This window comes from Engystomops pustulosus, chromosome 6, assembly GCF_040894005.1.
Source record: "Engystomops pustulosus chromosome 6, aEngPut4.maternal, whole genome shotgun sequence".
NCBI lineage: Eukaryota > Metazoa > Chordata > Amphibia > Anura > Leptodactylidae > Engystomops > Engystomops pustulosus.
Genome location: NC_092416.1, coordinates 31,860,011 through 31,874,694, shown reverse-complemented (window position 1 = coordinate 31,874,694; position 14,684 = coordinate 31,860,011). Strand labels below are relative to the sequence as shown.

Below are 14,684 nucleotides of genomic sequence, written 5' to 3'. Positions count from 1 at the left end.
ATGTAAAGAGGAGGCTGAGGGAAGGACTGGATCAGATCACGTAAACATCAGGAATCTCCATTTATACAAAGAATTTTTTTTCCATCCCTGTTTTTAGTAACAGTCGTGTCTAGTATAAATGTTTACTATAGATTCCTCCCATTCAAGTAAAACCCAACACCCGGAATACTTTTACATAACATAAAGTGTAATTCCCTATGTAATACCCCATGATCCTGTGCTGCCCCTTATGCAGGGCTCCCAATCTTTGATATGGTGTGGGTGGCCCTCGCTGGGGAAAAGTCAAAGTATGTGTATTGTGTTATGTTCTGTAAAAAAAAAAAAAAGAGGGGCTATTTTGTTTCTTTAACTTTTTTATGTGAATGGGACTTAGGTGTAATACCAAGGATAGGCACTACTATAAGGATGGCATGGTACAGAGAAACCAATGAAGGGTTTATTATGCGTCTTATTGTCGTACCCAGGGTTGGGTTTGGAATTTTAGCCCACCCTAATTCAAGACTTTTTTGGGGGCCTGCTCTCCTCTTTTTCCTTCTAGTTTCCTTCCTTCTGTTAGAATTTGAGCTTTCAACTTTAGCTAAAAGAGAAATAGACAAGACTGGTGGAGAAGAAGACCAGAGACAGGCAGCACCCATAACCCCAAGGCGTAGACATAAAGAATGGGGGTCTTAAATCTTGCTCCTCCCTGGTTCCCCAAACTTGTTGAACCCGAATCTCACCAACATGTAATGCCCCGTGCAGTTGGGTTTTGGGTATGATGCAAATTTCCATTTTGATATACAATCTACTGCAACCCACAATACTTAGTAAACTTCATAATCTCGTGGATCTTTTTATCTATGACAGCCTACACCTTCTAGTAAGAATTCATTGAAGAAATAGCGTCAAATATTGGGCTTATGTCATGAACCTACAGCCTCCCTTTGGGATGTGATTGGTAATGTATGGTCTGCACCATTGGATAATATAAGTGCTTCAGGTTAGGGCTCCCACCCCGTATTGGTAGATGAAGTAGACACTAATTTTGTATACAGGCAGTGCCCAACTTAAGAACACCTGACTTACAGACAACATCTAGTTACAAATGGACCTCTGGATATTGGTAATTTACTGTACTTTTGTCCTTGGCTACAATAAACAGCTAAAACAGTTATTATATGTATCTGCAGTTAAGCGTTCTTGTTAATCCTGGTTCTAATGACAATCCAAAGTGTTTAAAAGCAAATTGTCACAGAGACCAAAAAAAATTTTTTTCCGGGCTTACAATTATAAAACGTACATTTCTGACTTACATACAAAATGAACTTAAGAACAAACCTACAGAACCTATCTTGTACGTAACCCGGGGACTGTCTGTAGTCCTATACACTTCAGCAAAATGGCCGTAAGGCCTTCATCCAACACAATGCTGTATATTACAAGTGGTGGCACATGGAGGCACCGACACAACCACGAAACGTCACAGCATTACACTGAGGTATCTAAAACGTACATCGCTTCATACAAAAATGGCACAAGGATTGTCATATCCTGACTTGGCTTGGTGAAGATCATAAGAGGCAGAAAAGTAAAAATTCTAAACATTGATGAGAAATCTCCGATGCCATAGCAATTTTTACAGATGACTATACAAGCTCCCCATCATAAAAAACAAACTACAGAACAATTTTTTTGTTTAAAACATAGTTAATCTTTACTCATAAAACACTATTTTCCATGTGTAGATGTAAAACGTAACAACATCCAAACAATCGGCGCCCATGGTCACTGCTCACGTTGTAGATCGATGTTCTACATAGATGATCCGAGGTGATCACAAAAGCAGATACATTAGACTATATAGATATTACAAAACTCCTTAGTATATTTAGTGCAACAAAACATTCACATTGATTGATAAGAAAAGATCTGTAAAATGCTAATAAGCCTTTCAATAAAATTCTGGGTATTCAAGTAGATGATGTTGAAGTGGCCCCTCACCTCTCCTGAAGTCTCTTTTAGTAAATGACTATGCTGGTATTATTTTTAGGTGTCATATCCTGCTTTATAGCAGGTGACTGCGCCCCCTAATTCTAACCTCATCTTACTGCAGATGGTGCTGCCTGAGGCAAGAGGCTCAACTCACCTCATGGATCGTGCACCCGCTTCTGGGTGTGTCCTCAAATAGTCTACAACTGTCCAATCAGTGTTGAATGTATTCAGGACACACCCCCAGCTGGTAACACACTGCTCTCAATGAATGATTTTATGGTTAATATCAGTTGTTTTCTAAACCAGACATCGCAGGGGATGTGACGGCTCTTCTATAATTCCCAGTTTTGGGGTGTATCGTGTGCAATTTTGCAAACTGTTTGGTGAAGCCACTTCATTAGTTTATTACAGGTGTCCATAATATGCCTTTTATTTACAGCAGGTATTGATCCGTGTGCTCATTGTTAATCTTAGACATCAGTAAGTGAACGGTACTTTTTTTGATATGTGGCTTCTAACATTGATGGTCCATGTGTGGAATCATGACCCACGGGTCCTGCATTGCAGAAGCAGAATTATTTCTCCTTTTCTTCTTTTACTTTTGCGGGTTCTTGAGTCGTTTTCTTTCCAATTATTGGTATGGACTCTAGAAACCGTGCAGTCACCTGATCGATGTCGCGATTACGTATGTAACAGAGAAAGGTGGTCCACAGAAAAGCGCATACCCCAATGTAGGCAGTCCTGATGACAGGGGGGACGATGCTGAAATTTATGGTCTGAAAATACAAAAAAAAATAAATAAATAAATCTCATAGGAAATGGTACAATAACAATAAAGCAGGGAAGTAGCGGAGCACAGTGCTCAGGTATCTCTGACATTCTCATTCATCCTGTATGGTCGTGCAGGAAGCATTCTCCTCCTGCCGCTCCATCAATTAAGTAGAACAAGACCAGTCAAGGTCCCAGCTGTCAGGACCCCTCACCGTTGTCCCAAACCATGAATACATGTGCTGCATGTAGGGCAAGTAATTTTTTTTTTTTGCACAAATTATGCTGGAACTATGGTATATACTATATTAAAGAACAATGTATGATCACTGGAAATAATGTGATCTGCATTGATCAACTTTTGATGGATATTTTGTTAGGGATACACAATACCATCAGAACAGTGTTTTATGCAAGTCTAACCATAGACGTCAAGGGGCGATTTCTGTTTTGTAGTTTTGTTTTTATTTCCTCTTTTTGAGTATGGAATAGATAAATAATCGAGAAGACAACTCCTTACCTGAAATACGGACCAGCATAATACTCCAGTCTGTAAAAAGATAAATGATCAGAAATATCACCCAATGTCATTATTATCACTGCTAGAAAAAAAAATCTTGAAAGGTCTTTAATAGTCTGACACTTCCTGTTCTGTAGAAATCACCTAATCATCAGCAGAGGTTGGATTACAATGACAGGTAACACTATAAATAAATAACACAGGCTCCAATATTCACAACATGTGATGGACATTGCTCATCTCCTCCCTGTACAGAGATAGATAACACTGACCCATCATTACATCATTACTGACAATAGATGATGTTACAGCTTATCCCCTCCCCTCCCTGTACAATGACCTCTATATAGATAACACTGACCCATCATTACATCACTACTGACAATAGATGATGTCACAGCTTATCTCCTCCCCCTCCCTGTACAATGACCTCTATATAGATAACACTGACCCATCATTACATCACTACTGACAATAGATGATGTCACAGCTTATCTCCTCCTCCCTGTACAATGACCTCTATATAGATAACACTGACCCATCATTACATCACTACTGACAATAGATGATGGCACAGCTTATCTCCTCCCCCTCCCTGTACAATGACCTCTATATAGATAACACTGACCCATCATTACATCACTACTGACAATAGATGATGTCACAGCCTATCTCCTTACCTTATATGTTGGCAAAAACTTTTCTCTAAGATTTTTAAATATGTCTTCCTCCCCATCCAGAAGACTTAAACCTACAAAACAAAATGGTGATTTAATACGAAAACAAAAACAATACCAACAATAGTAAGTTCCGGGTCATTATGATTTCTAACATCGATAGTGAGCACATTTTTAGTTTTCCCGTCACCCTATTGCTCCCTCACAAGTATACACAGCCCCCCCACTTGTATAGTCACAACATTGTAGATTACCTGTATAGAAAGCGCTGATGGTTATGGGTGCCGCCAGTAACTGGTCACAGGCCACTTTCCTGATGACATTCTTCGGAGCGGATCCTGGAAAGACCCTTTCTATAAATCTTAGCCAAAAGAAGTTAAAATTGGCATGAAAACAAAAGCCCACAATGCCAACCTTGGCCGTCTGCTTCCAATCCAGTGGCTCATTTGGACCCTTAGAGAGTTTTTGTTGTACGACATCGGCTGAAGCAAAAAGAGAGCCATAAATTGTCACATTTGTCACCCAGGGATGTCTTTTTGTGAATTGTAGAAAAACACGCATTTTGTTTTTGTAGAGGGTTAAGACCACTACACGTCAATTCCACAATGAAGTCTTTGCCGAGTTAGAATGATGTACTGTGATTCTTACAAGTTTTGGGATGTCTAGAACCACATCATTTTAATGAAAGGGATATGCAAGTCGGACTATACTCCAGTTCTTAAAATAATCACCAGTCCTAAAAAAGAGCAATAACATAAAATTAGAACAATTTAGAATATGATGTCTCTGCACAATGAGGCTACGTTTACACAATGTACCAGGTCGTAGATAACTGACCCAAAACAGGGGCATAAAGTGGCCATTACATTAGATAATACCAGTCTATGACGCTGGTTGACGTCTAATGTGTGTACATTTACTCCAAAAGTGGTGTCCTCAGTGGTGTCCCGTGGTGGTTTTTAAGATTGTGGATCTCCGATACTGTGGATGTTGTTTTTTGCCTCAACATTGTACTTGAACCATTCTTTATAGATCGGATACATATAGCCATCTCTTCCCACATATCTAGTCTATATTGATACAAGGGATGTACGTCAACAAACTCAAACCCTGCAGACCCAAACAACTGAGAAACACATTGGAAAGTTTCCAAAAATGATCTCCAAAATATCTCCAAATCTCATTTTCAAATATATGTAAATATTATCTAAATATATCTAAAATGTTGGAGACTTAGATATCTGTGATGTCCATCTCACTTTGATGTTATGGTTGATGTTGTCTTGCTCGAGTTCTCCTTGACCTCACCAACCTGTCTACATCGACTGTCTCCCTGGGAGATCCCATTCTCTAGCTATATTTTTTGTGTTCTTATGTTGTAGAAGAGCATAACAGAAACCAAGGAAAGAGAATAGTCTTTAGTTCATCTTTCGTTGCCCGTATGGAAGGCATGCTTGTATTATTATAATGGCAAAAATCATGATGGTCTGGTGGAAGGGGCCTAACTCTTGATGATCCCACACACATGCATCCTTGGTTTGGCTGAGGGTGAATAAGTAGAATGGAGAAATCTGTCCATATGATGTACAATAGACATAGATTGGCTGAGCTGCTAATTGTCAATGTGTTTAGTTGACCTAATGGGGCAGATTTATCAAGTTGTCTAAAATTCAGAATATTTCTAGTTGCCCATGGGAATCAATCACAGATCCCCTTTAAAATAATCATAAGCACTGTTAAAATGAAAGCTGAGCTGTGATTGGTACTAGAAATATTCTGACTTTCAGACAGCTTGATAAATCTGCCCCAATGTGTTTATATGGCCTCCCAACTCTCCCATGATGGTAAATTTTACAAAAACGAATGATTGGGCAGCAATCCAATGGCAGGCCTGTAGTACCAGCTTAAACCACATTGGTGGTGGTCCAGTCATTGGTCGGGTCATCCAATATTTCTCTAATGTGTGTGGCCAACTTTAGGTTTTTGAGTTCTGTGGCAATAAGTGGAACAAGAAACTTCAACCATATTCTAAAATAAAAAAAACCCATAGCCCTAATACGATACTAGGAACTCAGAATGGGACTTAATTATTTCAAGCCGGGATATCTCCAACTCGCCAGGAATTGTTATGTATGTACCATAAAATGCACAATTTTTAGTGGTGTTTTTCAAGAATCAAAGGTACTTGCCCAATGTTGGTAGTAGCTCCACGTCCCACAAGAGCGAACTTCTGTACAAAAAAAGTTGTTCTCTATTCACACATAATATAGAGGCATGTACACACAGACGATTACTCTAGTAGCTTGTACTACAAGAGCCGCTCCTTAATGGTTAGGACAAGCGTGAAGACATCTTGTAATAATGTGTTGGTATCAACCACGGCTTTATACATCCGTCATTCATTCATTCATTCATTAGATATGTTCTTCCTCACTGAACAGGAAACACCTCCGGGGTATATACGGGTACAAATGATGGATTATAAAGCTCAAGGTGTGCAAAGCACAAAACCATGTACAACCCTTATCTACTTTTATCTACACTTTCTCTATAGAAGGATAGTACGTTATAGTTTTCATGGTGAATGTTAACTTGGTTCCTCCTCTATCCTCACCATCCACTCAAGAAACTATTCCCCCGGCATTCACATATACAAAAAACACACTCAACTGAGCATGCATGTCCTCTCACTGAGTGAACTCGCTCTCAGTATCTCTCTTAATAAGTTATCTCTCTTAATTAAAGCCCACCAGGTCTTAAGAAGTTAACCCAACTTGGGTTGCACATTCACTATGAAAAGTCCTGCTCTCTTCTGCCAAGGTTCCTGAATGGAAAACCAGTCATGGCTTCACAATCTTCATATGGTTGTTGAACAACTAGTAATGAAGGACCAGCTGAATTTCACTGCACCACCTTTGTACGATGACCCAGACAGAACCAGCAACAATGTCTAATTAGCAGTGCCAGTCATTCATTGCCAGAAAACAAGGCTTGATACTTACCTTGCAAAGTTGCATTGCTGCTAGCCTCTTGTCCTCTCATATATGGAGCCAGTTAGCAGATTGCAGATCCCTGAATTATACAATCCAATCCAATCTTATTTTAGAAAAAAAACAAGCCAAAAATACCCTAAGTCTTTCACACCTATGGTTGGGTATTGGTGAAGGTCATACACTTTCAAGCACATGCCCTATCGAAATCTAGTCTAGTGGTGTCCAACAATACCAAAACATGCAAGAGAGTTGCCAGCCGTAGACAGTATTGTGAGACATGTGGAGCACTACTGCAGCCATGAAGAGGGGTTACCAAAGGTGCTGGACAGGGAACGTGTTTGGAGGATGCGGTGCATAAAAGGGTAGGGTGTGGAGGTGCAAACTTCTATTGCTAAAAAGTGCCCAAGCCAAGCAAACAACCTAGTGGAGAATGATAAAAAAATAAGATTACCCTGACCATCATCCCGAAGCCAGAGGATACCAGGAATATGGAGCAAGATGAACTTTCAACGCTGGAGAGTACACCATAGGTTTATCCGTTATATATGACATCATGGAGTGTAAAGACCATCCGTGGTCCTTGACAAAAACCCAAAAGAAGAAGGTGGAATTACTCAAAACTGGATACACACGGGATACTACCATCTGGGTGTCTAGGCTCAAGGTACCACAATAGGGAAGATCTTTTATGCAAATCAAGAAGTAAACAAAGAGCAACAAATAGTTAAAGAGAATCTGTCCGTCGCGATTTGGGACACTAAACCACCAACAGGTCCTTATGGACCAGTGATGTAGTCTCCCAAATTGCCCTATATGATTTTTAAGCATTTGGAAAAAAACTAAATTTATACTCACTTCGTCCCTCGTTGCCTGCATGTTCCAGCAAGTGAAGCTGGCATATTACATACGGCTTCACCGCGCAAGCACTGTAAGTATGGCGTATGTGCAGTGAAGCCCGAATATTGTCCCAGCTTCACTTCCCGCATCGTGAGGTGCCGGATCTTCTGATGTGAATCCAAAGTGCCTTAACGGACTCACATCCAGGTAAGTATGAAAGTTTTTTTGTTAATTTTTTTACTTGTAAAGACTTCACAAGGTTCGATTTGGCTCAATAAGAACCTGTAGTCCTAAATCGACCCAACAGGAAAAAAAATAAGCAATTCACGCCGGCTAAATCCCTGACTATACCCTACCTCTCACGGGTCCTGCAGCTATGTCATCGAACACATGCAGGGTGTAACTTGAGAAGGTGCAAAGGTTGTGATTCCAGTGAGCAATGGTTATACTGTAACTTTTCACCACTTACAAGAAACTTTTTGAGTGCCAATTGAAAGGCGACTCACACCGAGCTTGTGGGACGCAGATTCATGCACATCCAAAAAACCATACTGTTAGGTTGTTTAGATTTTGTGAGCCCCATTGGGGACAGGGACTGATTTGTCATGCTTTGTGCAGCGCTGCGTAATCTGTGTGCGCTATACAGACGGTCCCCTACTTAAGGACACTCGACTTACAGACAACCCCTAGTTACAGAAGGACCCCTCTGCCCACTGTGAGCTCTGGTGAAGCTCTCTGGATGCTTTTCTATAGTCCCAGACTGCAATAATCAGCTGTAAGGTGTCTGTAATGAAGCTTTATTGATAATACTTGGTCCCAGTACAGCAAAAAATTTTGAAACTTCAATTGTCACTGGAGCAAAAAGAAATTTTGTCTGGAACTACAATTATAAAATATACAGATCCAACTTACATACAAATTCGACTTAAGAACAAACCTATGGACCCTATCTTGTACGTAACCCGGGGACTGCCTGTATAAATAATTATTATTATCATTATTATATACACATACACTTACTATTTGGATGTCTGTACAGTGCAAAGGAAAAAAACGTGAAAGGGAACTTTTCAAGCTTTTCTGTTGTGTCTACAGCTGCTTCCCAATCCTGCTCCCGGCCCTGCAAGGCATGTGCCACTCCTTACTTGTCCTGCTCCCATCCCCTAATACTGTGTGCATTACCCTCCCCGTTCCGACTGAGCTGGGTTATGTAAAAATAGTCAGTTTATGGCTTGAAGGGATAGGAGCACGAGAATGCTCGTAACCGTGCACGACAATCATGCGTCTTTCATTTTACCAGCGCTCATGTGATTGGTTGCCATGGCCAACTAGGAATATTCTGACTTTCAGACAGCTTGATAAATCTGCCCCACTGTCTCTGAAGATAAGAAGCTGTCCTGACAAATTTGGGACAGGTGGAAAGCGTGATCACAAAAAATATAACGAAACATATATCGTAGTGAATCTCACTACTGACCATGTAAATGCGTCTGTAATATAAAGATACATTATGCATATGTGAACACGTAGCTATATCCCATAGTAATGTATTGGGGGATTGTAACAGCTGCTACATCTATGGAATCTGGCTGTGGGCAATGTAGGGGATGGACAGTATTGATCCGGCAGCAGCGATTACATAAGATGTACATCATACCACAGAGCGTGAGCTGCCATATCAATACAATTGGCACAGGGAGGGTGCAGGGTGAAGGTGCGGGCACTTACTCCAGCGCTGGTAGATAGTCCTCTAGGCATGTGCCCGGCTTTAGGATTACTGTCCCTAATTCTGCTCCTTCCGGCATTCACTCAGCCTCCCCCCTTGTTCTTACCATATTGTCTCTAATAGTCACCCTGTACCGTATTACACCTAATAAAAAGTCACCGGATAGTTACGTTTTTATTGTGCGCTCATTTGGATGGAATTCTGGGTGGTTTTTTTGGTCGGCTGGGCATAAATAAAGGGTTTATTGTCTTGCACACCCGCGTCCGTTCCATTCATGTATAGACAGCTACAGGTGTTGTACCAACATATAAAAAACAACATCTGAATGGGTTTCTTCCTGATACTGAAGTGAATGAAGCAAGGGTGCAATACCACACATCACCTATGCACAGGTGTGGCGCTGTTTCCAACTGATAGCAAATATGGTTTTCTCATTCTGTTACAATCCCTTTAAATCTTTTGGGATTGTGTGACCTGTTCGATGCAGTCTCACCCAATATGGCTGAATGTATCTACACCAATACCTTGGTAACAAATGAGGAGTAGCGCCCCCTCCCCTTGTTCAAAATGTCAAAAGAACATTTGTGGGCTGGGGTCCTGGGTTCGAATCCCACCCAGGTCAACATCTGCAAAGAGTTTGTATGTTCTCTCCGTGTCCTCTGGTTTCCTCTCACACTCCAAAACATACTGGCAGGCTGATTAGATTGTGAGCCCCATTGGGGACAGGGACCGATTTGCCATGCTTTGTGCAGCGCTGCGTAATCTGTGTGCGCCATATAAATAAAGAATTATTATTATTATTATTAGGAACTAACGTTGGATGATAATATTTGGGCCTCAGTTATGAAAGATGGTGTTTGTTGTTCATAGCAACCAATCAGAGTCCAGCTTTCATTTCATATCACGCTGAGGTAAAATTATAGCTGCTCTGTGATTGGTTGCTATTGGCTATAAAGACAGTTCAATTGATTACCTGAACGTAGTTATGTACACAATCCAAGGCCGCTTTAGGGATCTATTGCCCACTGTAGGGGCCTTCATGAGGAGTCCTCACCCTCCTGTTTATCCCAGGACAAAACCTTACCTCTTCGAGACATATAATAACGGATAGACAACATTAATTACACAAGAAACCCCGTGATCAGTATCAGACTACACACATTTGTTTGTAGTCTGTAACCGTGGAGACCAATAGCTCTGCAGGAAGCTGCAGACACTTTTTATTGAACATTTTTACCTCCTGTAGAGAACACAGATGGATCTTAATATACATTTACTTCCATACCTGATACTTGGGTAAATCTGGCCCAATATCTGTGGTAAAACCACATAAGACAACGTCAGATTTTGTCTATTTCCACCCATAAATGTTATTATTCTTTTTCGTACACAGAATTTTGGGATTATCCCCACACTGCTGTGCTCTTAGCTCTCTGCATTGAGCTGCTCCATAGACAAGTCATTGCTGTAGTATCCGACCAAAAGCCAGAGTTCAGAGGCTGCACAATAGCTCCTTGCAGAGACCTAAGAGCACAGCAGTGTGAGGACACACCCTCAGTGCACATTCCTAGAATGGAAATACATTTTTCACAGTCCTGCAGCTACAAACAGCTACACGCAGTTAGGTAAAGGAGGTATAAAACACCTGATTAAGGGCTCATTCACACATCAGTTTTTTTTTTCTCAGTATCCGTGAATTTCAGGGATACCAAACTGACCCTTTTTGTATGTCCGCTTTTCCCTGGGGAAAAATTGATTATTTGTTCTATTTATTTTGCGAGCCAGACATTTACAGAAGTCAATAGGTCCACTACAAAATGTTGACGGATTCTGAAATAAGAGCAGAAATCGCACCAATGTGTGAACAGGGACTATAAGTCTTTATCCTCGTGGTCCATCATCACACCTAGTCACTGGCTGCTGCTCCCCGGCCCCTGCACTGCTCCTGCAGTACCGCATCTCCTCCAGCAGGGGGCGCTGTGGCGCGCAGTCTGCGGCTCTGCTCCGTCCATTGCTCTGCTCGTCCTCCCTGTGGATCAGGGCAGCAGCCGCAGATCACTGCCGCACTGTGCGGACAAGCCGCTGTTCACACACCGGGGGTGGGTCCGGTGCAGCGAGCAGGTAACGCATCATTCTCCCGTCGCTTCGCGGCGCTGGGGGTCACGTGACTGGAACTGTATTTTTTTTACATATCTATTATATATGGGGGTGTAATGTACCGGGCAGTGCCCACTGGTACCGGGCACAGATTGCACCTCTGCTATGTATATCACGTGTAGTACCCAGCTGGCAGTGCCCGGGCCTGCTCATACAACATGACAGTGATGGCTGCGGTTCTGCACCGCCCCCGTGCCCTGTGCACACCTGGCGTCACCTGCAGGCCTCAGGCTGCGGACATGGAGGTGCTGGAGATTATTGTAGAATCCATAGAGTAGAATGCATAGAGTTTGATAAGCTTACATGTGGATTGGACAGTGTATAACAAATCATTGTGATGATACTTGAGCTCTATTCACACAGTGCAGATGTTGGTGCATCTGTGTGCCAGGTCTGCATCATGTGTGAACATGTCCTTTGTTTTGCTGATTTCTGCAAGCTCCACAATTTTCTGTGTCTTCTCTTATGACTTTGTGTTGTACCATTTCCTCAGTTATTCCTCTGACAATTTACATGCAAATCAACAACACCAGTAGGGGGTGCTGTCCCTATACAGTCTGATACTATGACCTCTTATTGGGGACACACCCCCATCTGGTAACACCCAGTTGCCCAATTTATTTCTAGTAGGAATAACAGAGGGAGGTCACGCTGTACAGTTGTATTATAGGGGGTACAAAAATCACAAAAGATGTTACAACGTAAGAATATTAAAGGACACCTGTCATCAGGTCTGTGTCACTTGTCCTGTCACCTCTTCCTGTTGGAGCAGCTCACAAGGATCCATCCCAGCCTTTATCTAGTTATTTCATACATTAATCATTGTAAAATCATCTATTTTTCATCATGTAAATGAGGCTGGTCACATGGTCAGAGGCAGTGATGTCACTCCTGTTACCCCTCCCCTCTCCTCCCCCTGCTCATGTCTGTATGTAATGTATAGTAAAGCATGGTTAGTGTGTGTGCTGCATCTGCTGACATGCTGCATCCTCCTAATATACAGGTGAGAGACACAGACATCAGCTACACATGAATCTGACATGTTCTGCTGTAACATGGCTGCCTGGAGCTGCTGTATCTCTCCTATACACACACACACACATGCACACACAGGCTGCAGGGGGCGCCAGCACCAGGAAGCACATCATTATACAGCCTCACATCATTATACAGGCTGTCAGTCATGCACTGGGGGTGTGGCTGTACCTCCCTCTCATGAATAGAGTGGACAGCTTGAATATGCTAATGCTTCATTGGACATTTCACAGGTCATTTGCATACAGCTTTAGGACCTCATTGCTTAGGTTTACAGGCATGTAGAGGGACAATGAAGGGATGGAGGCAATGCTCTCTAATGGCAGTTTATGTAAATATATTTAGTTTAGGGGGGTTATTTTGCATGACGGGTTCTCTTTAAGAACTCGCATGCGCCTGTGATATGACGGATGTTTGTGTATTTTCTTTGGCCAAATCACAGCTCAAAATGTAATGAACGAGTCACCCAAATATTTTGGGGGTCACCTGACTTGTCAGCAACTTGCTACCGGTCTCCATGCCTGTCTCCCACCTAGAGAAGAGTAAATCATTCAACAGTCGATTCGCTAAAGTTTCAAATCGAGTCTGAATCTATTTGGTCCAAACCATTGTTGCCCCAAATTACCCCGGAAATGGGTATATAACCTCCTCTAGTCCTCCAAAACACAGATTTTTCTGAATATGACTTGCAGATTTGTAGATGGACAGCTACTCCTTTGCCCACATGCACCCTCGGCCCGACGCACTAGAAGGACATTTTTAACACATTTCTACCTGAAGAGTTTGGGATATTGGAGGGCTGTGGGAGTCGTGATAAAATGAAATTTAAAATAAATTATAAAAATTATGAAATTTCCTTTAAATGTCTGTTCTATTCCTGATCTAAGGATTTAGACCAGGGGTGAACAAGATTCATTTGTCTAAGGGCTGCACTGTCATACTGCTCAACTTCAGTACATCAGTAACCCGCACCCTACATGCACCAGAACCACAGTACAGGCCTTGGGCTACGTACAAGATAGGTTCTGTAGGTTTGTTCTTAAAGAGGACCTGTCACCCTTAAAAACGGCACTAGGACTCTTACTAAAGTAAGCAGCTTCTAGTACTAAAACAGACGCAGCAGTGTTACACTGCTTGTGTTATCAGAAACCTCAACTGTATAGTGTATATTTACAGCCCCAGGCAAAATTTTGGGGGTCTCTGTGACAAGTGGATTTTAAAAATGTTGGGTTGTCATAAGAACCAGGATAAACACTAAATCTTCATTACAGACGCCTGTGATAACTGTTATAGCTGTTTAATGTAGCCTGGGAGTAAAGTACAATAAATTACCAACATCCAGAGGTCCGTTTGTAACTAGGGGTCGTCTGTAAGTCGGGCGTTCTTAAGTAGGGGACTGCCTGTACAGTACAAAATGCCACCCAACAAATTATAAATGCCCCAGTACAGCAATAAATACCACCCCAGCAACTAAATACTGCATTCACTATCCAGATCAGATAACAGTAGTACAGGAGACCCCAGAGTAGATAATAATTGTACTAGAGACCCCAGATCAGATAATAATAGTACTGAAGACCCCAGAGCAGATAACAGTAGTACTGGAGACCCCAGAGGAGATAATACTAGTACTGGAGAACCCATAGCAGACAAATACTAATACTAGAGAGGTAGATACTGCCTGGATAGGCAAGGGTTAATTCTATTTAATATTTTTTATTCAATGATGTTCCACCTTTGGACACAGCTACATCCTAGCCTACATCTGCAACCAGGCTGGTGACCCAGCTCCTGAGGTTCCCTCTCCAAGATCACTCCCAGTAATTCGACCATTTGTACGGAATCGTTTGGCACGTTGCTGTTGCTGTTGGTTCGAATAAAGAGCTGTAAGTTGATTTGTACAACCTTGCCTCTGTCTGATCCCTGGATACAGCTGTCTACCACCACGGGCTGCCCCATCCATTACCCTAGGACTTATCTTACAGACACTCAGGGGTTGC

The 14,684-nt window shown here is 41.9% G+C and overlaps 2 protein-coding genes across 11 annotated transcripts in view; one reads left to right on the top strand and one right to left on the bottom strand.

Annotated features, from left to right (window-relative positions):
- Positions 1–1,665: 1,665 nt before the first annotated feature.
- Positions 1,666–10,369, bottom strand: MPV17L (MPV17 mitochondrial inner membrane protein like). 10 transcript variants are annotated; one of them, XM_072155511.1, is made up of 8 exons: positions 9,495–9,621; positions 7,381–7,508; positions 6,939–7,008; positions 6,126–6,166; positions 4,191–4,672; positions 3,940–4,010; positions 3,260–3,289; positions 1,666–2,747 (listed from the first exon to the last, which is right to left on the bottom strand). In XM_072155511.1, the coding sequence occupies exons 5-8, from the start codon at positions 4,495–4,497 to the stop codon at positions 2,547–2,549; spliced, it is 609 nt and encodes a 202-aa protein (XP_072011612.1). In that variant the 5' UTR covers positions 4,498–4,672; positions 6,126–6,166; positions 6,939–7,008; positions 7,381–7,508; positions 9,495–9,621; the 3' UTR covers positions 1,666–2,546. The 10 variants fall into 10 exon arrangements, with proteins under 10 accessions (XP_072011612.1, XP_072011613.1, XP_072011614.1 ...); XM_072155512.1 differs by lacking the exon at positions 6,939–7,008; XM_072155513.1 differs by lacking the exon at positions 6,939–7,008 and having other exon boundaries at positions 7,387–7,508.
- A 1,089-nt stretch (positions 10,370–11,458) lies between these two features.
- The window catches only part of LOC140134828 (myosin-10-like), a 98,494-nt gene continuing 95,268 nt past the window's right edge, over positions 11,459–14,684 (top strand). Inside the window, exon 1 of the mRNA XM_072155498.1 lies at positions 11,459–11,613. The gene's annotated coding sequence lies outside the window, so the exon portion shown is untranslated. The remainder of the gene's footprint in view (positions 11,614–14,684) is intronic.

Coding starts and splice junctions, on each gene's coding strand:
- MPV17L (XM_072155517.1), bottom strand. CDS start 4,497: ATGCGTGTTTTTCTACAATTCACAAAAAGACATCCCTGGGTGACAAAT. Junction 3,290..3,939: donor AGTTTTTGCCAACATATAAG/GTAAGGAGATAG, acceptor ATCTTTTTACAG/ACTGGAGTATTATGCTGGTC. Junction 2,748..3,259: donor TATGCTGGTCCGTATTTCAG/GTAAGGAGTTGT, acceptor TTGTATTTTCAG/ACCATAAATTTCAGCATCGT.